The sequence below is a fragment of the Uranotaenia lowii genome, chromosome 1, assembly GCF_029784155.1.
Source record: "Uranotaenia lowii strain MFRU-FL chromosome 1, ASM2978415v1, whole genome shotgun sequence".
NCBI lineage: Eukaryota > Metazoa > Arthropoda > Insecta > Diptera > Culicidae > Uranotaenia > Uranotaenia lowii.
Window position 1 is genome coordinate 211,363,306 of NC_073691.1, and position 27,526 is coordinate 211,390,831.

Below are 27,526 nucleotides of genomic sequence, written 5' to 3' on the forward strand. Positions count from 1 at the left end.
AAATGACAAAAATGACAAAAATGACAAAAATGACAAAAATGACAAAAATGACAAAAATGACAAAAATGACAAAAAATGACAAAAATGACAAAAATGACAAAAATGACAAAAATGACAAAAATGACAAAAATGACAAAAATGACAAAAATGACAAAAATGACAAAAATGACAAAAATGACAAAAATGACAAAAATGACAAAAATGACAAAAATGACAAAAATGACAAAAATGACAAAAATGACAAAAATGACAAAAATGACAAAAATGACAAAAATGACAAAAATGACAAAAATGACAAAAATGACAAAAATGACAAAAATGACAAAAATGACAAAAATGACAAAAATGACAAAAATGACAAAAATGACAAAAATGACAAAAATGACAAAAATGACAAAAATGACAAAAATGACAAAAATGACAAAAATGACAAAAATGACAAAAATGACAAAAATGACAAAAATGACAAAAATGACAAAAATGACAAAAATGACAAAAATGACAAAAATGACAAAAATGACAAAAATGACAAAAATGACAAAAATGACAAAAATGACAAAAATGACAAAAAATGACAAAAATGACAAAAATGACAAAAATGACAAAAATGACAAAAATGACAAAAATGACAAAAATGACAAAAATGACAAAAATGACAAAAATGACAAAAATGACAAAAATGACAAAAATGACAAAAATGACAAAAATGACAAAAATGACAAAAATGACAAAAATGACAAAAATGACAAAAATGACAAAAATGACAAAAATGACAAAAATGACAAAAATGACAAAAATGACAAAAATGACAAAAATGACAAAAATGACAAAAATGACAAAAATGACAAAAATGACAAAAATGACAAAAATGACAAAAATGACAAAATCGACAAAAATGACAAAAATGACAAAAATGACAAAAATGACAAAAATGACAAAAATGACAAAAATGACAAAAATGACAAAAATGACAAAAATGACAAAAATGACAAAAATGACAAAAATGACAAAAATGACAAAAATGACAAAAATGACAAAAATGACAAAAATGACAAAAATGACAAAAATGACAAAAATGACAAAAATGACAAAAATGACAAAAATGACAAAAATGACAAAAATGACAAAAATGACAAAAATGACAAAATCGACAAAAATGACAAAAATGACAAAAATTACAAAAATGACAAAAATGACGAAAATGACAAAAATGACAAAAATGACAAAAATGACAAAAATGACAAAAATGACAAAAATGACAAAAATTACAAAAATGACAAAAATGACAAAAATGACATTTTATTTCAGTTTCAGTTCAGTTTCAGCTCAGTTTCAGTTCAGTTTCAGTTCAGTTCAGTTTCAGTTCAGTTTCAGTTCAGTTTCAGTTCAGTTTCAGTTCAGTTTCAGTTCAGTTTCAGTTCAGTTTCAGTTCAGTTTCAGTTCAGTTTCAGTTCAGTTTCAGTTCAGTTTCAGTTCAGTTTCAGTTCAGTTTCAGTTCAGTTTCAGTTCAGTTTCAGTTCAGTTTCAGTTCAGTTTCAGTTCAGTTTCAGTTCAGTTTCAGTTCAGTTTCAGTTCAGTTTCAGTTCAGTTTCAGTTCAGTTTCAGTTCAGTTTCAGTTCAGTTTCAGTTCAGTTTCAGTTCAGTTTCAGTTCAGTTTCAGTTCAGTTTCAGTTCAGTTTCAGTTCAGTTTCAGTTCAATTTCAGTTCAGTTTCAGTTCAGTTTCAGTTCAGTTTCAGTTCAGTTTCAGTTCAGTTTCAGTTCAGTTTCAGTTCAGTTTCAGTTCAGTTTCAGTTCAGTTTCAGTTCAGTTTCAGTTCAGTTTCAGTTCAGTTTCAGTTTAGTTTCAGTTCAGTTTCAGTTCAGTTTCAGTTCAGTTTCAGCTCAGTTTCAGTTCAGTTTCAGTTCATTTGTGTTGACAATATTTGGTTCTCCGGTTTGCAACTTCCACAACCTAAACACAGCTGAAACCATATGTTTTTTTTTTGCGCTAAAAGTGATGACCATGGTAAACATCTTGCCTGCTCATAATTTTCGAGTTATAAATAAACACGAAAACATTGCCAATAACGAGGGTGACGACTTAGCGTTGGAGAAATTTAAAATCACTAACGTGAAAAGGGTTTCGGAATGTCCAATTTTTGCTGCTCTCTAATTTGAAGGTCAACCGGAAGAGCTTATTGCTTTACGAGGTTTTTTTTATGCATTCATTCTCTATATCTCTCAGCGCCATTTCCTTCCTGCTCGCAGTCAAAATGAATTGCAGATGTTTTGGCTTTTAGCGAGATGGAAGATTTACGAGCTCGCGCTGTCTTGATTGCACATTTCAATGCCTTAATGGCGCATAAAATTTGCACAAACTGGCCCATTAATTATGCCAAATGTTCGCACGACTCTCGCGGAACAACACGTGTCACACGTGGCTTATCTTGTTGTTGAATTCGAGCTTAGAGTGCGTAATTCAACTGGGGGGGCTCTTTTTGTTGCTGAAATTCGTTGCCTCTCATTATTCGACAAGGGAAAATGTCTATAATTGATGAGCGTCGAAATTATGTTCGCAACCCTATGGATGGCCGGATGTTTCGAAAATGTAATTTATTTTAGAGCGGCAGGGGTAACTGATCCACTATAAAGCTCCAAAACATGGCCACCGAATATTTGGGACAATCGCACATGTGACCTGTCTGCCGGAAGCAACGAAATGAATGGGCTTGTTATTTTGTATTGTCCTGTCATTGGAAAAATAACACCATCTATCCGTGAGTTTGTGGCAGCTTCAAAAGCGCATATTATGTGGTCAGTTCTCACCCCTTAAAACTTTACAGGGAGACCGATTGAATTGAAATCCAAACAAAAAATAAAAAAAAGATACAAAACGGAACAAAACGTTGTCCAACACCGGCAATAACATCGCCATAACGGCGCCACTGAGAGGCTTTTTCCGGTGATATCAAAACACATTTAAACACACAAACACCCACAAACAAATATTTTCGACCCTTGTCAGAGTTGAATCCATCCACCGAGCCCTGCCTCAAGCTCCTGGGGCACGGGATCGGCTTTTTTTGACTCCCCCAAACTGGCTACTGAATTACATTTTGTTGTTTGAGTTTTCAAAAGCAGCCGTCCCTCGACATCGCTGGAATCCCATGAGGGAAAGGGGGGATGAATGGGTTCGCAGCAGCAGAGCTGTGCATTAAAACTAAATTCAGCCTGCCGAAATAAATCTTCGGCTGGGTGAGCTTCGGGGAGCTTTTTTCCACTAATTTTACAACGCTCATTCTTTTCGCTCTCAACAAGCTAGCAAAACGGTGGTGTTTGTTGAATTTCTCAACCGTTTTCCGCCCATCCATTCTGATCCAATTTGTAGCACACATACATACTCGCACACATTTGGCCTGTATCAAATTGTTACAATATTAACTCGGTTAGGGATTGAAAAATTACACATTCCTGTTTTTTTCGTGGCTTCTTGTGGAGCTTATTTCGGTTTAAGTGATCTTTGAGGGATTTTATGTATTTTTGGCAACAAAAATCTGTATTGAAACATGCATTTTAAGAGAAATGGTTTCCCGATTCTTTTTTAAATGAGTAATCGGAAAAAGGATGCTTCGAATGACCTCACCGTCAACCTTTGTCAGGGGTTTTTTTGTGAGCTTAAACGTACGAGAATAACAGCACACTTTTTGCAAGCGAATGAAAAACTTGGTCGGGTGAATTATATTTCCACAGTTTTTAGCCAGTCGACTTAAATTTTGGACCTGAAAGAAGCAAATGGAATGAAAATCAGCAAAAACAAAAATGTCTCCTGAATGGTTCGTAGAAAATTTCGAGAACTTTTCTTCAGAAAAAAATGCAATGTATATTGCAAAGCTCTGACTCAGATACAGAAAGTTGTTTGAGTGATGCCTCATCTTCAACAGTCGCCACGCTTTAAATTGCTTTTACTTTAATTATTTTCATGACTTTTCTCTAAATGCATTCTTATCATCTCTTTTTCCTTCTTATTCCAGGTGAGTATATCCGGTTTCGTTCAAGTGCCTCTATTTAAAGGATCAACGGCTTTGTTGGATTGGGCAAGGTTATTGTGTGATTTTTCCTACCCATGATGCACGTGAGTAAGTTTGAAGGTGTGGAAAATGGAAATGCATAATAACAAGTTTTTGATTTGAGCACACTACTAACACTAACACCAAATGCACCGATGACGAAATATTGGAAAGGTTTGGAAAGCACCGTTGAAATTTGCCACCTTTATAAGGTAAAAATAATGGAATTTGCTTTTGGTGGCTTGAAGTATTTTGTTTTAGTATTTGTGTGGATTTTGTGTGAGTTTGGTTTATTAACAATGAAAAAGTGTGACTAACATAAGGTATAAAGTAAAGGTTTCCGTTACAGATTCTCGCTGAAATTCAGATTGATTTAAACGAAACAGACATATTTAATGCTACTGTTTTTTTTAAGTTTTTGTAACATAATTTGAACTTCTTATTAGAATCCTTGTGAAAATTCCCACCCATGTTAGTAGTTTGGCTATGAATATTTTTTTTTTCAAAAATTATGATTTCTTCTCGTTGCAAGTTTCAATCTACATGAAAGCTCCTGGAATATAAAATTCAGAAAATAATTATAAATTTTATTCGTTGACTTGTTTTTCACATTTCAAATCGAACACGTTCACGATATATCAAAGAAATGCGAAAAAAAACACACATTAAATTGCAAATAACTCATCACAGTCAACTCGTATCGCATCACAATCTTCTACAAACTTGTTTTTCATTGTTTGAACTACAATTCCTGAAATTCTGAGCTTTCTAGCATACTGGAAACATATTTTAGAACACAAAGAGTGAAAGTATGTCGATTTTTCATACATTTTGCCGAAAAACTCCATACAACTTTAAAATCCTTTGCGCCAGCTCGTGCTTCTGCCAAATGACCTGAAACCTTCAGAAAGTCATTTTTTCACCTAAAGGCACTAACCTAGGGGGTGCCGCGTGGAATATAAGGGTTTTTTCTGTTATGGGCCAGTCTAATACACAACTCAAATAAAATTTTTTTTCCTGACTATCAAGTTTTTTTTAATGCCAAATGAAGAATTATGAACAATATTCTGTCAATTTTATTGAATGTTGAAGAGACGAATATAAGATTTTATAAGGAATTTGGTAAAACCTTTCCGAGCCAGATTTTTGAAACAATTTGATTATACATAACTTTTTTCAAAGTCTCGCCTGAATTTGCATTAATTTTATGAAATCAATTATGAAATTACAGTTTTTGGCAAACTTATGTTATTTGGTCATTTTGGATTTTGTAGGCGCCACTATTCCCACTATTTTTAAAAATTTATAATTTCATTTTTTTTTCTCGAAATAGAACTCGAGGAAAAAAAAATATTTATACAAAATTTGCGAACAGTCCGGCCCGGCCCGGTTGACCGGATTTCATTTTATTTGGCAAATCAAACAAATAAAACAACGAACGCCTCCAAAACAACATTTTTTTAAGCCAGTTTTATAAAAAATAATCATGAAAGGTTTTTGGGAAGCCTTAAAAACAATTTAAAATCTGTCGATGAGTTATGATGAAAAAACAAAAATTAAAATAATTTTTTTTTCCTGATTTTTGTTACGTAATTTCTGGGTTTTGAGAAAATTTGCCCGGATATTCCCCGGATTGATAGTCATCACTTTTGATATCAAATGCTCGGATTAAGCCAGGTTTTTATACAAAAATGTTTAAATTGACCGGCCCGGAATCGTGCTGAAAAATATTTGGCAACCTTAACTTAGAGGCTAAAGAAATGTCCATTGACGAATTTTTTTGCTCAACACAAGTAACACAGATTAAGACAACTAGCATTAGGTTTATTATGGCATTTTTGGCAGCTTTTGTGCAGCTCGTTTAATGACGGTTTTATTATAGTCATGCTAAATGGTTATACTCTTGTTTCGACCATTTGTTTTCAGATAGTTTTGAAAACGCTAATATTGCTTTGACTAAACATACTGTTTTAATTGTTTTGATAGAGTTTTGAATGCTCTGTTTAAACTGCAATAAAACATAAACTAAGAAGTTTGCTCTAACCATTTGTTTGAGCTAAGTGATAAAAATGGTGCCGGTTTGGAGAAAAATTAAAACTTTACACTACAAAATGTTTCAAACTAATAGACACTTTATTCCTACTATGTTTTAAAACAGAAAATGCTTCAACAACGTGGGCATTAAAACACTTATTTGTTGGTTTGTATAGAAAATTGTATCGATATTTGTTGCAGGTAACTTTTTGTTGATAATTTGTTGTTTTTATTTTCAATGCTCTGGAAACATTTTCATTTTCTAAACAAAGCAGTAACGATGTTTCTATCAATTAATAACTTTAGAAAAACAACAAAGCTTACAGATAACATTCAGAAAATCATATTTATTGTTAGATGAACGAGTTATTAATCTTTTTTTGGCATATTATTCATCCCTATTTCATCGCATTGATTTTGGTAAGGGAAAGTTTATGTGATCAAGACCAAGGTAGCGCGGAAAACATTTGTGTTTTGACCAACAAAAATTTCGATTTATGTGATTCGACCAAAAGAAAATTTCCGACAGTGTTTTGTGTCATTTTTACCAAACAATCATTCGCAATTTCGAATTTCAAGATCTTTTCACAAAAGACTGTTAAAACTGTTATTCAATCTATAAGATCTGTTCATAAATCTGTAATCTGTGTTACGAGTTGAAGACATAATTTTGCTAAAAAAAAAAAGAAAATTCTGTTATTTTGGCCACCTTAAAGGGAAGTTATAATAATAAAAATAATGATTATGATGAGAATAGTGATAGATTTTTGCCAAAGTTTAACATTAAAGGCACAAAAGCATCTTTATCAGTTAAAAATGTTGCTTAATCTATTGCTGTATGAATTCTGTGCATTTTATCTCATTGCTACTACAATTATTTGAAACCTTTTCCTGAATTCGATATATTGTAGAGAAATACCGGTTTTATCGGTTTTCTCAGTAACAAAATCCGAAAAACCGTATTTAAAAAATAATAGGTAAAACCAACCACCCTAGTTGACAGTTGTTATGAACGGTTTGTCCTCTTCCTTAAAAATTTGATTATGAAATTCTGAGTGCTTTTTCGTCAAAGTGTTCATGACGATGTATTTCTTTGATTGTAACAAATCAGGAACGTCGATGTTCTGTTCGGTTTCAGGACGAAAACTATTCAATTTCTCGTCAAAGATCTAAGAGATATATGGAAAATTGTAATTGCCTATCAGTAATAATGAACCATTGTGCAAAAGCTGCTCGGATAGTTGTTCGATGCAGAGAGTATGGGATTTGTATGGGAGTATGGAAAGCACTCGAATCCGGACTCAAGTAAATTGCACAAATAATCAATCAAGTTTGATGAATACACTACATACGTTTGCTCGAGATGTAAACTGTGACAACGAGGGACGATCTCACGGCAATGGGCAATCCTCCCCCTCATTTAGGATTACTTGTCTGAGATGAGTGTGGTCCGTTCCATAGATTTGAAAATTTGCAGAAAACTAGGGGCTTTTGATGACAGCATGCAACCAGGTTTCAGAAAAAAATAACATCGTACTCTCATTCAGGTGAACTGTTCTCGAGTTTTTGTGCACAAGCTTCGAACGTTTTGATAATAAATCGACAATTCTTGCTCACGATTTACAGCATCGGTTTGCGCCATTCCACATTTGCAACATTATGCTCAACTTAGTCTAACCATCTTGCACTTATGTATATGTGTTTTTTTCGCAGTGATAAACGATAAACTTTTTCATTATCAAATTTGGGTCTGCAAAATGGACAATTTAATTATTTGAGTACCTACCAAAGCTAATGTATCGCAAAATCATGACTTCATGTGTCCATTCAGTAGGTATCAGATTTCCAATTCCTCCCGAAGGTTTAATCGTATAAAATTTAATGCTTTCGCTCGTTTGCAGAAAAAGTTCAAGATCAGGTCACGTTTTACTGCGCCCGCCCGCTATCGTCGTCATAAGGACCAAACAGTTACCAGAAATATTAGCCTAAAAATTTGCTGTGTCCTGCTTTCATCAAATCACTTCTTCGTCCTTTGGTAGAAATTTGTTTTTTTTTTTGTTTCATGTCCATGTGCTGTTCTGAGCCACCGCCGTTGTTCAAGTAACGCAGTAACGGAGAGTTCCCATCATAAACGAGCGGAAAATAGAGCCTCATCAAGAATGGGGGTAAATTTTTTTTACGACCAGCTTTGCATTCTCCCATTTTGGGCAGGTTTCAAAAAGAAATAAACCGAATGGTAGAGTAAAAGGAAGGGGAAAGTATATACCGGAAACCATAACCCGAAGTCGGGCGGCTTAGCGAGGGCGCTGGGGAAATTCCATTTGATTGCATATTCCACGTACAAACAACAATCATAAAAGTTGAGCCTCCTGTTTTTTTTTTGACTTGATGTTGATGTTTTTGATAATCCTAGAAGAGCGTTCGCGACATCGGAGCATGAATGTGAAAACAGGAAAATTTACAAATGTACACACCGCGGCCATTTTCGACAACAACCATCGCACGACCCAACGACAACGACTTTCAAAAATGATGATGGCCCTGGTCAGGTCTCAGGCACATTCGAAAGCTGAGGCTGACTGGAGAAGATGGAGGAAAAACTTGTTTCGGCGGGAAATATTTAGGTCCCCCTGGGAGAGAACTCGGTTTGGTGGCACATTTTTCGATTGACTCAACTTGACTGGCTTAGTAGGAATTTCGTTTACCACAATCCGGATGAATCTTTTTTTTTCCCGTCTTTGCTGGTCGTTCTGGACATCGTTTCTACTACTCTTCTGGCTGGCACTAGCAACTACAAAACTGCCAGTAGTCGGGTAGTGGCTGGCTCGTTATCGTTCGCCCATGATGGTGTAATGAATATTAAATGAAATTAGTTCCAGCAAATCTTTCCGCGCGAAAGCTTTTGTGCTTTTGCTGTTGTTTTTATGCGAAGCGGCTGCTACTAAATGTTTGGCGAAGATAGCTTTAGCAGCTGAGGGAGGGACAGCAAAAAAAAAAGCTGAGCGGATAAGTTCCGACTAACAGAAGCTCCCAGGTGATCCATTTTTCTTGCTTCCGCGCAACATTTCATGTGCTCCTACCTCTCGAATGTGCGGTGGGAGATTAGATGGCGGGCAAACTAAATCGGCAAAATTTCGTCCACTTATCCTTGGACCAAATTTTTTCAGGGCCTGGACAGGATTGTTGCAATTTTTTTCCAGAAACTTTGCTTCAATCAATTTGATGAGGCAGGTTGATTAAAGGACATTAAACTCAAACGATAGTTGATACAATTTTCAGTTTTAAGAGTTGTCATGCCACGTTTTGTTTATCAAATATTTGATATTTTTCTTCATGAATCTGAATTGAATTCTCTGAGAGATGAATTTCTGAAATACGTTTTACTATGGAAAACGAAGGCAAGTGAAATTTTTTTGGTTTGCAATTCGATTCCTCGCAGCTACTGATGTGAAATTTATGCGCTTCATTTCAAATTTGTGGAAAAAACAATATTGATACTCGTGATATTAATTTTTTTTACGGTCGCCATTTAAAAAAGAGCACAATATAAAGTATACTGTACTGCAGTATGACAGTGATCAAAGATTTGTTTTAATATTTTTATCCATTCCTAGGCACAAAATCCAGAGTTCTGATTTTAAATCCTTTTACAGCGAATAAAAAAAACCACTAACCACATTTTTCTAGACTGCTGATTTTTTTAAAATTCTTTTGCACATCGTCCTGTTTGTATTTTTTTTTTGTCTACACAACCACAAGCAGATCCATCGGGAGCAAAGTGGTGCTATGACCGCTTTTGCCAGAAATGAAATCTGGTGCAGTTCCGTTTTTCCACCCGTTGAAGCATCCCATGGAAATTTTCGTATTTTTTGCGATGAACAAAACTATCACGTCCACAGGTACCTACAGCGAAAACAATCCGTGTTGTGATTGTGGGAGCAGAGTTTTTCTACATTTTCTTTTCTGACAGAAATGAGTCCAAAAATTCTATAATCAAAAATACAATTCATTGGACAACTTATTCAATGAAAACTGTTCATTGAATATAAGTGATATTCATGTAAAAATTTGATTAAATTATACACATTATTTGAATGAATGCCTCGAATATGCTCGGACGCTTTTGGTCGTGTTATCACAGATCATTATCGGAATCATTAATACGATACGCGCAGAGCACAAAGACCGGCAAAGGTGATGATGTTCGGTGGTCGAACATATTTAATTTTCCTGGTATTGGCAGCCCCCGGATTTGGTCCGCGACGGATGATACCTACATTATCCTAGCCATCTGCAAACACATTTCATCGACTGTGCTGCTTGTACTGTTCTCGATCTTCCAGCTTCAACTGGGTTTAGTTTCCTGAAGCTGAATAAATACTACAAGAAGGAGCAGGAGATACAAAATGTCTCTACTCAGTTAAAAGGCTGAAATAGATCGAGTTTTAAAAACAAAAAAAAACAATTTATCTTATTTGAATTTTTTTTAAATTTTATTTTGAACAATCCAAAAATAACTGACTTAGGGGGTTATTTTGCCCTCAAGATCCCCAAACTTTATTGGCACTACCCGACACGAGCTTTCGTGCCAAAACTTGCGATCGGAGCTCGAGACAGATAATGAGCGCTTTCGATTTAGCAATTTTCCAACTAATTAAACATTTCAGTCATTTGGATCGCGTCTCTCCCCTCAGTGAGATGTTCCATCCCCAGCCGGAAGGCATCTAGCATCGTTTCGCAAAAGCCCCAAACGAGAAGCAAACATTCATTTCGATTCGGGGTGTGGTGGGTATTTCATTTCCTGTTCGAACCTCCAGCAACGGACTCACGCACATTAAATACATGAATGTATTGATGTCCACTGACTCTCCGAGTATCACCAAGTCGATTTTCCACACTTCCCCCATCACTTTTCCGATGCTTCGATGTTCCCATTGAGGGGGAGCGGCTGTGATATCGATTAGGCCTGATTGGGATTCATTGATATTTCCAAACACTTTGAGCTTGAGTTGGTTGCGGTTCCGGCACTGCCCGAAAACTGTGTATTTGCTGTACTACGCAAGTTTTCATGCTTCTGATAGCTCGACTGAATCGATTGTGCGAGAAAGGCGAGTTGCCGGAAGTGGTTTCGATTAGAATTTTGCAAAATTATCCCAAACTGTTTTGAAGCTAAAATTAGGTAATGCAAATGTTTAACATTCAGGTTAGGATTTATTTGAACGGTTATCAGCTTCTCATAATTAAATTAATTTATTTTGTTGAAAGCTAAATACCTTATCCAATCATACAAATCCCAATCGAAAAAAAACTTGTTTGTTGCCTTGATTCCACCCGATTACACCTTTTAACATAACTATTTAGTTCACGAAACACCTCCGAAAGTGAATAATTTGCAAGCCTTTTTCCTAAATTGCCACTCCTGTTCAAATAGTTATCGCCCAGCACTCAGAGTTTTAGTCTGCAAACTAATCTGCCGAAAACTAAAACTAATTAACTCTGTTTGTTTTCAACTTAATTACACACCGTTACTTTTCCCTCCGTCCGATTCCAATCGTCTAGGAAGTGGGAAGAACAAGAGAAAAGTCTCCTGGAGAAAGTTTTGGACATCATTTAATCAGCGAGTATTTTTCCTGCCTTAAGTTTACATCGACAAGATAAATCTTGACTCTGTGGTTGAATCAAGTTATAAGGATGCAAAGTCTTACTTCCTGTGTGTTTTTGAAAGCCTAAACCTATCGTAAAGATAAATAAAAGAAAAGGACTTTTCGTGGAGCATCAATGACAAAAATGACAAAAATGACAAAAATGACAAAAATGACAAAAATGACAAAAATGACAAAAATGACAAAAATGACAAAAATGACAAAAATGACAAAAATGACAAAAATGACAAAAATGACAAAAATGACAAAAATGACAAAAATGACAAAAATGACAAAAATGACAAAAATGACAAAAATGACAAAAATGACAAAAATGACAAAAATGACAAAAATGACAAAAATGACAAAAATGACAAAAATGACAAAAATGACAAAAATGACAAAAATGACAAAAATGACAAAAATGACAAAAATGACAAAAATGACAAAAATGACAAAAATGACAAAAATGACAAAAATGACAAAAATGACAAAAATGACAAAAATGACAAAAATGACAAAAATGACAAAAATGACAAAAATGACAAAAATGACAAAAATGACAAAAATGACAAAAATGACAAAAATGACAAAAATGACAAAAATGACAAAAATGACAAAAATGACAAAAATGACAAAAATGACAAAAATGACAAAAATGACAAAAATGACAAAAATGACAAAAATGACAAAAATGACAAAAATGACAAAAATGACAAAAATGACAAAAATGACAAAAATGACAAAAATGACAAAAATGACAAAAATGACAAAAATGACAAAAATGACAAAAATGACAAAAATGACAAAAATGACAAAAATGACAAAAATGACAAAAATGACAAAAATGACAAAAATGACAAAAATGACAAAAATGACAAAAATGACAAAAATGACAAAAATGACAAAAATGACAAAAATGACAAAAATGACAAAAATGACAAAAATGACAAAAATGACAAAAATGACAAAAATGACAAAAATGACAAAAATGACAAAAATGACAAAAATGACAAAAATGACAAAAATGACAAAAATGACAAAAATGACAAAAAATACAAAAATGGGAAAATTGGGAAAAATGGGAAAAATGGGAAAAATAACATAAGAGTTACACAGAAGTGATCCGAAAATGACATTAAATTTTCATTAATATGACTAAACGACACAAAATGATACAAAACTACACAAAATTGAAAACAACTTTAAATATATCAATAATCACAAAAGACACATTCCACCGTGACGTGAAATCGCTTTTCCGGACTTTTCAGCACTGTTATCATTCTAGAAGTCAACCAATTTACTTGAAAAAGAAAAAAATTGTAGCAAACGGTCGCAAATCGAATTACCTTCAAAATGAACATAATTTGGTCATTTTAAAATTTAAGTTGTTTTTGTTGTGATTAATTACTTTTGTGACGTGAATTCACGCTAGATTTACCCATTTCCGACTTTAGAACATACATCTTTGATTTCCTGTTCTTTCTGTGGAAATAGAATATCGGTGTCTTCGAATGAGTTGTAAAAAAACAATTACCCACAATTTGATGTACGTAGCTTTCCGATTGAACCACAACGAACGAAGTTATGCTTATTTGAAATTGTGACATGAATTCACGCAGTTCAAACTGAACAGGGTAGTTGACTGAATTCACATCACGAATATAAAGTTATACCTGTGGTTATACTGAACCATTCTTCGGAGCCTTCAAATTTTATGTACACTTTCAAAAACGATATTCTGTTGTTCTGACTATAAAAATCATGAATTTTCATTATCAGCACCTAACTTTTTCCTTATTTTGATTGGCACTTAAATAGCAACATATTGAGGGATCATATGTTAAAATTACTACTGTCTTCATTTAAAGATTCACCAAAAAAATTTTTTTTTATTTTTTTTTCAATCTTTTTGTATTTTTATTTCAAAATAATGAACTTATAAAAAAAATCAACTAAATTATGCTCGATTTGTAAAAATCCGACCATCTGGAGGGTCAAAACAGCTTCCAGAGCACATTTTTCATATAAAATTTAACTTTTTTTTTTTGTTTCGATTATAGTCGTTTTACCATCTTTATGGCATTCGCGACTTTACCAACGTTGCAGTTGGCGGATCGTTATTGAAAAACTATCCGGTACAACTGTGTTCGATTTTTACTCTTGGGCTCGAACTCGCGGACATCGGCTCAGGAGACAACAGACTTGCCAACTGAGCTATATCACAAGCCCGTATAAAATTTAACAAAAAACATATTTTGTGACGTGAATTCACTCATTCGCGCTGTTGTAACTCAGCTAGATTTCAACCGATTTCTATAAATTTTAGAGTTTTGGAATCCTCTTATCGTTTTCAAAGAAAATCTCATTTTTTTATTTCAAAAAAAGTCAGAGTTTTCTCGTAAAATTAAAAACTTCCCTTTTTTTGTGACGTGAATTCACTCATTTGAGACTGTTTTTGTTCGCTTTTCAAACCAACTACATTGGATATAAACAAATTCTTTTTTCTAAAAAATGAAGCCGTGTATTTTGGCTTCTGAACATACTAAAAATATTTCAAAAAAAAAATCATCCATATATTAAAATTAATGATTTTGTAAAAATTGTCAAAAACACCACTTTTTTCAACAAAAAAAACTGATTTTCAAAATCATCTAAAACATGTGTAAAAAAACTTTTCTCTCTTTTTTCCGTTGGTTTTGTGTAATTTGAATTATCAGAATTATAGACAATTTTGAGATTTTTTGATACGCGAACGGATAAAAATCACTTTTGAGCGGTACAAGCGCGTGGAATGTGTCAAAAGTGACAGAAATACAAAAAATGAACAAAATGACAAAAGAAACTCTTCCTCGGCAGATTTATCAAAATTAAGTTTAGTTTTCAAATTTCTCCTTTATTTTTTCCACCCTGTCATTTCATAATGGCAACTTATCAAATCGAGAAATGCGAAAAGTCCAACATCAAAAGATCTTCGAGATCACATCGGAAAACCAAGACATCAGACTCTAATTTTAATTTTGTTTGCCGAGCAATCAAACCGCATCGGGAGATTTGAAGAAAAAAAAAGTATATTAAAAGAAATAAAACCCGCTCCTCATCTTCGCATTCAAAACTCAAAGAGTGAAACCTGACAACGGTTCGGGACGCAGATGATGATGATTTATGGAAATGGGGTTCTATTTTCACATGATTTAAAAATGTCGTTTAATAACGCCACCCAGCATCAGACCGAAGCGAGCAAAAGTTGGCGAATGAGAAGAAGAAAAAAACAATGTAGAACCAGTAGAAAATTATGAAAAAAATGAAACTGAACTTGACAATTTAGTCGAGCAGCGACGCGCGAGTGCGATCTCAATTTTGGATCGTGTTTTTGTAGGTGCGTGTTTTTGCTCGTCGTATTTTTTTTTTTCCTTTAGCCGGTTTGGCTGGGAATGAGATAGTTTTCTGAGAAATAATAATTAACGGATCTTATTTTTAACGGTTGTAGATTTTTGGGTCGAAACGCAAATGTTCCAATTTGTGAAACGATTGATGGGCACAGTGCGACGTGTTAAGGAATGTGTTTTTTCGATGCGCTTGTTTTGAATTTTTTGTTGGAAAAATCTATAGACACTTGATTTTGTTTCTAACTTCTTGGAAGTATTTAACTGGTTCATAGAATTTGTTAGTATATAAAATTTGCTAATCAATCGCAAAAAGTGACATGGCTCAACTGATGCGATAATTTTCATCTCTGCCGCCATTCAGTCATGGGTATAGGGAACAAGCGAAGGTTTTTTTTAATGATTTCAAACGCCCCGACAGATGACAACTTCAAAGAATCAGTCAAGGGGAAAGATTAATAAAATTTGAATTTATAATCGCCTTTTCTCGGTCGGCATTTTCTGGAAAGGGGGGATGATTCACATCCATATGCTATTCAGCTGCTGGTGGTCGGTGGAAAAGTTCCAAATTTCTGCACCGATTTTTCTGCCAGCTCATTTCGTTGGTCCAAAATTGTTCCCTACTCACTGGCTTCAGATTTTCCAACTTCATCCAGACTCTTCGATGGTGGTCCGGAAAGGCTGATTAGATCTGGATTTGGTTATGGGTTCCTGAACTTTTCAACGCCCAGTCATCCGGCGCTGATGGTTACTGGTTCCTCAGTTTGACTGAAATTCGCCCGATTTATTTCAGCTTGGCAGAATGACTGAAACGTTCTTATGGCTGCTGCTCGCGGGTGGCAATGAATAAATTATCCCCTGACCCTGAATCACTCTAATGAATGACTCAGCTCAAACCCATTGGGGCAGCTCTGTCATTTAAACTCACACCAAAACAAAACGGTCACACACAATATTCAACAACAAACATGAACGATTTTCAGCCAACACTCATCGTTTTGCTAGCATTTCCTCGTAAAATATATACAAAAAACGTCGAAAAGCGTTCCATTTTTCACACCTTCAAAATGCTGTTTGAAAAATAAACCTGTTCATGGATAGGAAAACAAAAACCCCATCCATCAAACGGATAGTCCACCCAATTGATGCTGTCGCTGCTACGAGGGAGCGTGAAAAAAAGTGTAAAAAAATCATTAAAGGTGTGTTTGTGACGTGTTTTGCTTTCTCTATTTTTCTCTTTTTTCCCCGGCTTCGTGTTTTGCGCTACTTTTAGGAAAATTCACACCTACCACTGCCACTGTAGATACAAGTAAGTATATGGTTTGCTTTTAGCCTAACTACTAAAGTCATTTACGGTTCGCTGACGGAACTAATGAATGATGACAGTTGGAATGTGTTATTGATTTTTTTTACTTGTTCATTTGTGCATGCAATTCCCACTACAGTAGCTTATCAATTTCTAAAATATAAAATCTGATTCTGTTTTCCGTGAACAAAAGAAATATTGTCCCATCTGTGCTTCTGGAAAAAGTCTTGTATAGTTAAGAACAAATATTTCAAGACTTTCAATTGGTTTGTTTTTTTCTTAACTTAGAAAATCTTTTTCAATGTTATTCATTTTGTAATTTCTTTTGAAGTTTTATACGTTGATTCTCTTATTAGTTCGTTCCTTTGCATGTGTTTAAACTTTTGTAACATACTTTTGTTTTATCAATTTTATTATGAAAAGCCCTCGTCTTGGAGCAAAATATTTTAGTCATGAATGTACCACGTTACAATTAGGATTGGAAGAGAAACCTGAAAAATAACAGGCCGTTAAAGATAAAAATTCGTTTCAAAACTAATGGAGATAATGAACATAAAATTACATCAATTTACATTAAACCCTTATAAGCTCATATAGCAATTGGAATGATTGTCGGAGTAATATAAACATTGACTTATTATTTAGATTTTATATGATACATCCAGTCGATTTGGGGTAATTTTAGAATTTTTAAAACTCATCCATCATTTTTTGTAGAATTTAAAATGACGTTATATGAGTAGTTTTTAATTTTTAAGTTTTCTCTGAGGAAATTTAATACTTTGCTAGGAACAATCAACATCATTTTTGCTTATTCTGTGGAACCAGCCCTGTTGATGGGTTTTGTGTCAACTTATAAAATTTTTTAAGGCAATTTTCCGCTGATAAACGTCATCGAAGACCATAACTTCGTATCTTATTAGGCGAAAAGTTATAAGCTGTTTACTAGGGATCCCATAGAAAAGGTATTGAAAAATATAAACAAATAGGTTTATAATTTTTTCATCTAAAACTACTCGTTGACTTCTTATTAGTCGTTTTCCAGTTAAAAATCTACAATTCAATAATGTTGTTATTTTTTTTATAGTTTTGCCAGAATTAATAACCTATAATTTGTTCAAAGAAAAATATCACCTTTTTTCAAAAAAATTGTTCAAATTCAAGGCGTTTGATGATCACCTATAAGAGTGGTTCAATCGAAGTGAAATGGAGAAAAAGTTTGAAAATATGTACGTGCAATATCTGGTGTTTGATTTGATTTTTGTTTTTTTTTAAATAGCTATTCAATTGAATTTTAATATTGTCACATAAAAATTCAACCTAAATATAAAAAACAGACAACTGAAGTTTGCTTTAAATGAGGTTTCAATCAAACTGTGAAACTTATTGAGGATTTATTTTTCGTGCTCATACTATATAACCAATTTTAATTTTCTCTCGTCTTTGATTTAGCTACTCAAAATTTCCCCAAAATGATTTGGAAGGATTAATTTTAATAAATAATTTTGGACAATTTCCCACCCGCAGTTTTGGATATAAATAATAAACACATTTTGTTTTAATTTTGAACAAAAAAAAATCTTGATTTTCAAATCTCATTTCTCATCGGTGTCAAAACGTTGTCGTTAACAATTTCAGTCATTGATCTTATTCTTGTGAGTCACAGACGTTTTGTATCTGAAATGATTCGTAAGAATCTTAGAGTCACGACAATGGCTTGGTTGGTAGAATAAGGACAGAGAGCGCAGATTTTAAAGGTTTCTGCTACGAACAATTTTTTTTCGGATTCAACCTCCGGTAGAAAGACGGATTGGAACAGGAAGCACAGATTTTTTTTAAGGCTGCTGCTACTGAAAATATGTGTTTGATTCGGCCCCTTGTCAAACGACACGGGTTGGCTTTGGAAGCGCATATTTTTTAAGGCTTCTGCTGATTGTTTGTTATAGTTTGGCTTTCCGGTAGAAAAAATTGGCTTGGGAAGCGCATGTTTTTAAGGCAGCTTATGTTGATTGTTTGCATTGATTTGGCCTTCCAGTGGAAATAGACGGAATTGGCGTAGGAAGCGCATATTTTTGTGGCTGCTGCTGCTGCTGATTGTGTGTGTTGATTTGGTCTTCGGTGAAAAAAGAAAAGGAATTGGCTTGGGTAGCGCAGATTTTGAAAGGCTGATGATGCTAATTATTTGTAATGATTTGGTGTTCCGGAGGAAAAAGACTGAATGGCTTTAGATGCGCAGGTTATTAAGGCTACTGCTGCTGATTGTTTGTTTGGGTTTGGCCTATCGCTGGAATAAGACGGATTGGCTTTAGAAGCGCTGATTTTTAAGACTGCTGCTTCTGATTGTTTTGATTCGTCCTCCCGGTGGAATAAGATGGATTAGCTTTAGGAGCACAGATTTTTAAGGCTGCTGCTGCTGATGTTTTGTGTTGATTTGGCCTTCCGGTGGAATAAGACGGATTCGCTTTAGAAGCGCAGATTCTTATGGCTACCGCTGCTTATTGTTTTGATTTGGTCTTCCGATACAAGGCGGATTGGCTTTAGAAGCGCAGATTTTCTAAAGCTGCTGCTGCTGATTGTTTTGTTTTGGCCTTCCGGTAGAATAAGACGGAATTAGCTTAGGAAGCGCAGATTATTAAGGCTGCTGCTGCTGATTGTGCTGGAAAAAATACGGATTGGCTTTAGAAGCACTGATTTTTAAGGCTGCTGCTGCTGCTGAATGTTTTGATTCGGCCTTCCGATGGAGAAAGACGGATTGGCTTTAGAAGCGCAGACTTTCTAAAGCTGCTGCTGCTGCTGATTGTTTTGTTTTGGCCTCCGGTGGAATAAAACCGAATTAGCTTAGAAAGCGCAGATTATTAGGGCTGCTGCTGCTGATTGTTTGTTTGGATTTGGCCTTTCGCTGGGAAAATACGGATTGGCTTTAGAAGCGCAGATTTTTAAGGCCGCTGCTGCTGATTGTTCTGATTTGGCCTTCCGGTGGAATAAGACGGATTGGCTTTAGAAGCACAGATTTTTAAGGTTGCTTCTGCTGATTGTACTGATTCGGCCTTCCGGTGGGAAAAGACAGAATCGACTTTGGAGGCGCAGATTTTTAAAGTTGCTGTTGCTGATTGTATTTTTTCGGCTTTAGGGAGGAAAAAAAGATTGTTATTTTGGCAACACTAGGCAAAACAAACAAAACCAAGTCAGTCATTGATTTATTCTTGTGAGTGACGGACGTGTCTTAGTGAATCTCGGAACTGAGATTCGTGAAATCACGACAGTTGGGAAGGCTGTTTTCAAGAATACTATCGAATTATTTCAGCTCTCGCAAACAGAGAGAAAGAAAGAGAGTGGCAATATAAGTTTAGGAAAGCTGTTGGTAAAATGTTTTTGGATTTTTCTGGCTCTGGTAAACAAAGACAGAGTGACAGGATAAATCAAAGAATGGGAAGGCGGTTGAAAAAAATATTTTTGGATTGCGTGAAGAATATGCAGATGCAGAAAATAGATAAAACTTTTTGATTTAAACGCTTTTGCTGAGAATGAAATTTAAAATTGAGAAGAGGGATATTTGAAAAATAAAATTTTGTGGTAGAGAAAAATAAAAGTCAGTAAACAAAAGATGCAATTAAAAATAGAGTCAAGAAGGAATGTACAGATGAGATGAAGGATATGCAGAAATTATATAAAATTAGGAGGATTGTGAAAATTGATGAGGAATATGGAAAGAATGAAGGATATTTAGTAAATAAATATCTGTATTAGAGAAAATAAACAAAAGTTGATCCGTAAAAAGTTTTAATTGAGAAAAGAGGTGAGAAAGATTGTAGAAATGAGATGGAGGATATGCAGAAAATAAATCTAAATTTAAAAAAAAAAATAAAATAAAAAAAATAGTAGTATTTGGCAACACTGAAGATAAATAAAATTAAATAAATTTCCACAGCAACGTTCATTCAGTTGGCAAAAAAAAGGCAAAACAAACAAAACATTGTCAGTCATTGATCTATTCGTGTCTGTCTCTGAATTGAGATTCGCTAGAATCGTAAAATCACGACAATATTCAAGTTGCAGGTATTTTCACCAGTATAACTTTCAAACGTTGAATAGCATTAAAATAAACATTTCTGTGTTTTGTTTTTGTAAGTTTTTGATTCTTTAAAATACCTGATAAAATCGAATTCAAGTAATACAGTTTTTAAGAAGGACAAAAAGTTGTTAAATGATCCTATAAAATATCCTACTAACAATCCTTCCTTCATTCCTCTTTGACTACTAGGACGTGGCCGGCGCCGTTATTGATCATTTTCATGAGCATGAGCATGAGTTTTGTGCATTGTGAATGAACTGCTAGCCCCAAGCACCATCCTTTGGGCCCTTGCACAAAGCTGATGACCTCGATCAATCACGGAGTAGCAACCATTGGCGAGGTTGATCTTGTTTTGCTTAGCCACGCCAGCGATCATGGAATTTGAAGTGCGCAAGTTGAACAAAGTCTAATCAAATTCGTTTTCTGAAGTTTTAAATGAATGATCACATCTAAGCACTTCAAGTTCAATGATTTATGGTGGATATGAGTAGTCAACTAAGCTAAGCTTAGCTAAGTAATACAGTGTTTAAGTAACGGAAGATTCTTTTTCAGTTCAGTTTTTTATTAAGTTAATATATCAGCGGGAAAATTACCAATCGAAAACCGGTAAAGCAGAAGGTGAAGTCAATTTTTCTCCTTATACAAAAAAAAAGTGATTTTGAAAAACGAACACAAACACAAAAACCACCGTGGCCGAGATTCGATCCCATGACCGTGGGCTTAGAAAACTTAATCGCCATCTTCTACGTCACGGGCGGCGACATTACTGATTACTTTCTGAAAAGCTCTTCGAAAAGCAATTTGTTCTTTAATGTCTTATGATCGTTTTGAAATAGATATTCAATTCGAGCGAGTATCATGCAAAAATGTACTGGACTCCAGACCTGAGAAAAAAATAAATTCTTTATCTTTATGCTGAGACAGTATTTCGACAATTGAGTCTAAATAGTCAATAAATTTTAATCCAGAATTTTAAACTTTTATTATACAGTTTTAAATGTATCTGTAATGGTGTTTTTTCATATTCTCAAAATGTTGTCGAAGATTGGTTCAATTATGCCCGTCTTCGAAAAACTTTCAAGTGACGAGCCCAATTTATGATGATTATATCTGGCTGTTGGAAAAAGCTCAAACTCTCAACTCAATAAATTTCTACCCAGAAGTGAAATGTATCAGATGTTTACGTACTACGTAGATCAAATAACTCAGGATGCAGTGAAAGTTATAACGAAAACTTGTCACAACATTTAACTTACATGCGGATCCAAAGCTCCTTACAACAAACACCAAATCCACCTTCAGCCCACCACAACCGTTGAAAAAGTGCTCCATCAAATCAACCCGACATTAATTTGAATTCACAAATTGCTCCGCACAGTTTTAACGCCCGGGTGATTAAAAACTTTTCCGCTTCATTGTAGCGTAATTTTCACACTCGGCTCAAACGGGGTGACAATAAGCAGTGCGTGCCACCACTTTTCACTGTAGGCTGTTAACACACTGGTTGGTGAGGTTTAAGGTGCAAGTTGGTTTTTTTTATGAAAAAAAACATTTTTTTAAATTTTTATCTTGATGTAATTTCTCAAAAAAAAAATTTTTTTTTGTGATTTGTCAGAAGAAATTTTGAAAATGTACATTAATGTGAAAACTTCTCCTTAACTGATTTTTTTCACTATCAATTACCTTTCGATAACCCCGTTAGGCATCGATTCGTCGTGTTACGCCTCACTAGAGAGCTAATAAAAATTAAATCACACACTGTGAGTGTTACTCAATTTAACAGCTTTGTCGCGACAAATTGTAACTTCTGTAGGTAGGCACAACCAGCAATGGTGTTTGTATGAAGCCTTGTTTTGTTTTTTTTCATCTCTCGCAAAAACTCGAACGAAACAGCACCGATTATTCGACGCCCGATAACGGGGGCGTCGACAAAAAAAAAACGAGCTAGCGAGAGTTTATCCATTTGCAATCCCTTTGGCTGGCGGCGTCATGTTTATGCCACTTAATGGTAATCACGTTTTCAACCAACTTTTTTTTTCGTTGTCTGGTTCGCACTTCATGCTTTTCGCGATTTTTGCGATTCAAATCGGTTGAGCGAATCGAACAAAGTGTTTGACAAATCAAGTAATGTTTGGCCAAGTTTTAGGATGGATTTTCCCATGGCACGAGTGAAAGAGATGGCTTACAACATGACTTTATTCAAAAATTTTATTTTTCTCAAAAAATTAAAAAATTAACCGGTTTAAGTTCCGATTAACTTTTTCAATCGTCAAACACATATTTGTCTGAATTATTGGAAAAACCTTGTATTTCTACCGAAAGCACTTTCTTTGGATACTCTGGAAGGTAGTTCAAGGGATGGATTTGATGGCAAAACAAATGAATAACTTTTCTCGCCTCCATTTAGGATTCTGAACCATAAAACCAAGTTGATATTTTTTTTCGTTTTAACTCAAGGTTTACATCCTTCTCTCAACACGCACGTTGAATTATTTTAATACTTTTTTACGCTTCCTCCATCGGTTTTATTTTTTCGGGAAAGTTAGTGGGTGAAAGGGTGGAAAACTTTTGACTATTACCCGAGTGCTTTTTTCTGCTTGGTGAGGAAGTAGTTGAGATTTGCCCGATTTTATTGTGGATTTATCGAGCAGGACGTGGAAGAAAAAATGGTGCAGAAAAAAGCACAAAATGTTTCACACGCCCCGTTTGTTCAGTAGGGCTCTTACGAGAAATGGGCTCACGTTTTTGTCTATGTTGGATTGGTGCAATATTTTGATGCTACCGATAGTGTCTAGTTCTGAAGTGCCGGTAAATGAGAATCCATGAGTTGATTTATGTTAGTGCTGTAAGAAAATTTTTCAACATCCAAATATTATTTTTGATATCGTTAGGTCTTTAACATGAAAATTGCGACTACGTATATATGTGTGTCTAGCTGTATAAAGTTATTCTTCAACCTTCTCTGGCGACCGTTAAAAGGCTTTTACAATATTTTTGATCTAGGCCCCATGTTACTTATTCCAAGGTACGATCAACGATTCAAGCCTTTTTGGAAGTTGGATCATTCTAAGCCCGTACACTCATATGAGGAATGCTTCGTTTTACGATGATTTCCAATGAGGTTGAAATGGCGTCAAGTGCGCGCTTTTATTTGTTGGAGGGCGTCGTTCGGCGTCACCGGATATAGAAAAAATTGGAATAAAACATCCGCCTCCAAATCGGTAAGTGAGTGGATGAGCGAGAGTAGTAAAACGGTTCAGGGGCCTCTGATAGTTGAAACTGATTGCAATAACTTTTGGCAGATTGTGGGCCTGCAAACGAAATCGAGGATTGCGATTTACCAGAAGGACACACAGGAGGAGAAACAAGATTGCATGTCCCGATTGAATTGGAATTTGTTTACGAACTTTTCGGTCGAATTATGATTGCTTTTGTATGGTGTAAATTGGTAGCATGAATGAGGTTTTATGTTCAAAGAAAATGACGTCCGTTCGCTATGTATAGAATTATTCAAATTATAATTGCATGCCATCATGGCTTGATTGTATTGCATGTTTTACATATTTATTGACGATTGGATTTCAGCCTGCAATATTTCGCCCCGCTGAGTGTTTCGGATGCGATTTAATTAAACTTTGCCTCTGATATTTGCAGTTCCCGCCCGAATAGTTTGGGCTGCGGTGGACCATGATGCGGAACTGCCATGCGACATAACCGCTCCTGGGCTGCAGGATGGCGTCAAACTGGTCCTGTGGTTCAAGGATTCAACCGGAATCCCACTCTATTCCCTGGACTCCCGCTCGGGGGTTCCAATTTCGGCGGCTCAACACTCAACCATAGCCAGCGATTTGGGCCAGCGGCTGTTCTTTTCGGTCGGCAGTTCCCCCAAAGAAGCTCGGCTACAGATCCGCAACATCAAACAATCGGATGGAGGAGTCTACCGGTGCCGGGTGGATTACTTCAACTCGCCAACCCGAAACTATCGGGTCAATCTGACCCTCGTAGGTGAGCCCTGGTCCACTAATGGTATTCACACAATTTCGATTGGCAGGCGTTAGGCCTAGCTGGTTAGGCAATTTCGTTGTTATCCTATCAGATTGAAACAGTGTTCCCCACTCTAATCCAAACAAACTCCCAAACAATCTAAAAAAAATCATCCGACCCAATCTAAACACAAAAGTTTGAGAAACACCTGAAACGAAAACACCCCGATAATGAACCAAATATCGTCACTTTCATCAGCAAAATCATCATCCACTAGAAAATAACAACAACGACAGCAACCAAGCATCGTGATGTTCCAAACACCCGGTGACTCCAAATTGGAATTTTAATTGAGTTCAAGCTCATCATTGTGCTTTTTTGCATGTTATTCCACAACACCTTCAACCTCACCCTTCATTTCCGCTTTAACTCTTTGTCATTGTTCCACCTTTCCTTTCGATTCGCAGTGCCACCGGAAGAGCCACGGATATTCGACGCCCAGGGGAAGGAAATTTCCACGATGGCAGGACCATTCCGGGAGGGTCACGAGCTCTTCCTGTCCTGCCAGGTGTCCGGAGGTGAGTTTGCAGGAAAAATGTTGTCCCTTGAATTTCCCGCTACAGCTTCTGCAGCTAGACAACTAACATACCGTTTGCCGTGCCGTGTTTGCCCTGAAGGCTGTTGGAACGCTGCAGCAGAATTTTTGGGACTGGTCCTCGGACCATCAACCTTCTTTTCGTCCAGTAGTCCAGTTTTTTGGGGGCCCCCAGAGCGGCCACGTTCTCTGACTGGCGTGTGTGCGGCCTTTGTGTATTCAAATTTTACCAGCCCGGAACGCCGCAATGTTTTTCGAGGGAGGTTTTCGGGGTGAAGGCGACAAAGCCAGCAATGAAAATGGAAATGACGGCGGTTTGTTAGCAAATAATCTCTCTTTCCTCACTGCGTCGATGTTAGAAGGTGGTGTTGCCTTGTCCGATGCGGACACACGTTTGCGATCTTTTCTGAGAATTTTGAAAAATTTAACGTTTGAAAATTTATGGTAACTTTTGTTCTAGTTGTCTTATAAAAAATGCATTGTTTTAAGTGAAAAAAACAAAATAAACGTAAGGCATTCGTGATTTTAAAGCTGTGTTCCAGAAGCTTACCAGCTTCAAATTGGGAAATTAAAAACAAACGATGGGAAAATTCGAAAAATAAAGAATATTTTTTCCTTTAATTTTTAACATCAATTATGAGATCCAACACAAAATAAAAAAAAATCATTTTTTTGAATCTTTGAATTCCTGGAAAACTTTCAACACGCTATTCATAATTAGATCCAGAAAGTAAGTTGCCTATCCAAGATTTCAAAAACTCAGATGAAAGGTTAAAAAGCAAATTAGTAACCGAAAACTGATTTTATACTTCTACCAGATTAATCTGAATTTTTAAACACGAATTGAGGAAAAATATTAAACATTAAATATTAAAAAATAAATAAATATTATCCAATGCACGGAAAAAGGATCAAAACTCCTAAAAGGTATCAGATCTAAAACATTAGAATGTGATAACAAAAATGACAAAAATGACAAAAATGACAAAAATGACAAAAATGACAAAAATGACAAAAATGACAAAAATGACAAAAATGACAAAAATGACAAAAATGACAAAAATGACAAAAATGACAAAAATGACAAAAATGACAAAAATGACAAAAATGACAATAATGACAATAATGACAAAAATGACAAAAATGACAAAAATGACAAAAATGACAAAAATGACAAAAATGACAAAAATGACAAAAATGACAAAAATGACAAAAATGACAAAAATGACAAAAATGACAAAAATGACAAAAATGACAAAAATGACAAAAATGACAAAAATGACAAAAATGACAAAAATGACAAAAATGACAAAAATGACAAAAATGACAAAAATGACAAAAATGACAAAAATGACAAAAATGACAAAAATGACAAAAATGACAAAAATGACAAAAATGACAAAAAGTACAAAAAGTACAAAAATGACAAAAATGACAAAAATGACAAAAATGACAAAAATGACAAAAATGACAAAAATGACAAAAATGACAAAAATGACAAAAATGACAAAAATGACAAAAATGACAAAAATGACAAAAATGACAAAAATGACAAAAATGACAAAAATGACAAAAAATGACAAAAATGACAAAAATGACAAAAATGACAAAAATGACAAAAATGACAAAAATGACAAAAATGACAAAAATGACAAAAATGACAAAAATGACAAAAATGACAAAAATGACAAAAATGACAAAAATGACAAAAATGACAAAAATGACAAAAATGACAAAAATGACAAAAATGACAAAAATGACAAAAATGACAAAAATGACAAAAATGACAAAAATGACAAAAATGACAAAAATGACAAAAATGACAAAAATGACAAAAATGACAAAAATGACAAAAATGACAAAAATGACAAAAATGACAAAAATGACAAAAATGACAAAAATGACAAAAATGACAAAAATGACAAAAATGACAAAAATGACAAAAATGACAAAAATGACAAAAATGACAAAAATGACAAAAATGACAAAAATGACAAAAATGACAAAAATGACAAAAATGACAAAAATGACAAAAATGACAAAAATGACAAAAATGACAAAAATGACAAAAATGACAAAAATGACAAAAATGACAAAAATGACAAAAATGACAAAAATGACAAAAATGACAAAAATGACAAAAATGACAAAAATGACAAAAATGACAAAAATGACAAAAATGACAAAAATGACAAAAATGACAAAAATGACAAAAATGACAAAAATGACAAAAATGACAAAAATGACAAAAATGACAAAAATGACAAAAATGACAAAAATGACAAAAATGACAAAAATGACAAAAATGACAAAAATGACAAAAATGACAAAAATGACAAAAATGACAAAAATGACAAAAATGACAAAAATGACAAAAATGACAAAAATGACAAAAATGACAAAAATGACAAAAATGACAAAAATGACAAAAATGACAAAAATGACAAAAATGACAAAA

At 34.6% G+C, this 27,526-nt stretch overlaps 1 protein-coding gene across 1 annotated transcript in view; it reads left to right on the forward strand.

The window, feature by feature from the left end:
• The window catches only part of LOC129738361 (hemicentin-1-like), a 310,036-nt gene that overhangs the window by 176,988 nt on the left and 105,522 nt on the right, over positions 1–27,526 (forward strand). The window contains exons 4-6 of the mRNA XM_055729545.1: positions 16,385–16,420; positions 24,144–24,494; positions 24,941–25,051. Of these exons, the coding sequence (XP_055585520.1) occupies positions 16,385–16,420; positions 24,144–24,494; positions 24,941–25,051 (498 nt within the window). The remainder of the gene's footprint in view (positions 1–16,384; positions 16,421–24,143; positions 24,495–24,940; positions 25,052–27,526) is intronic.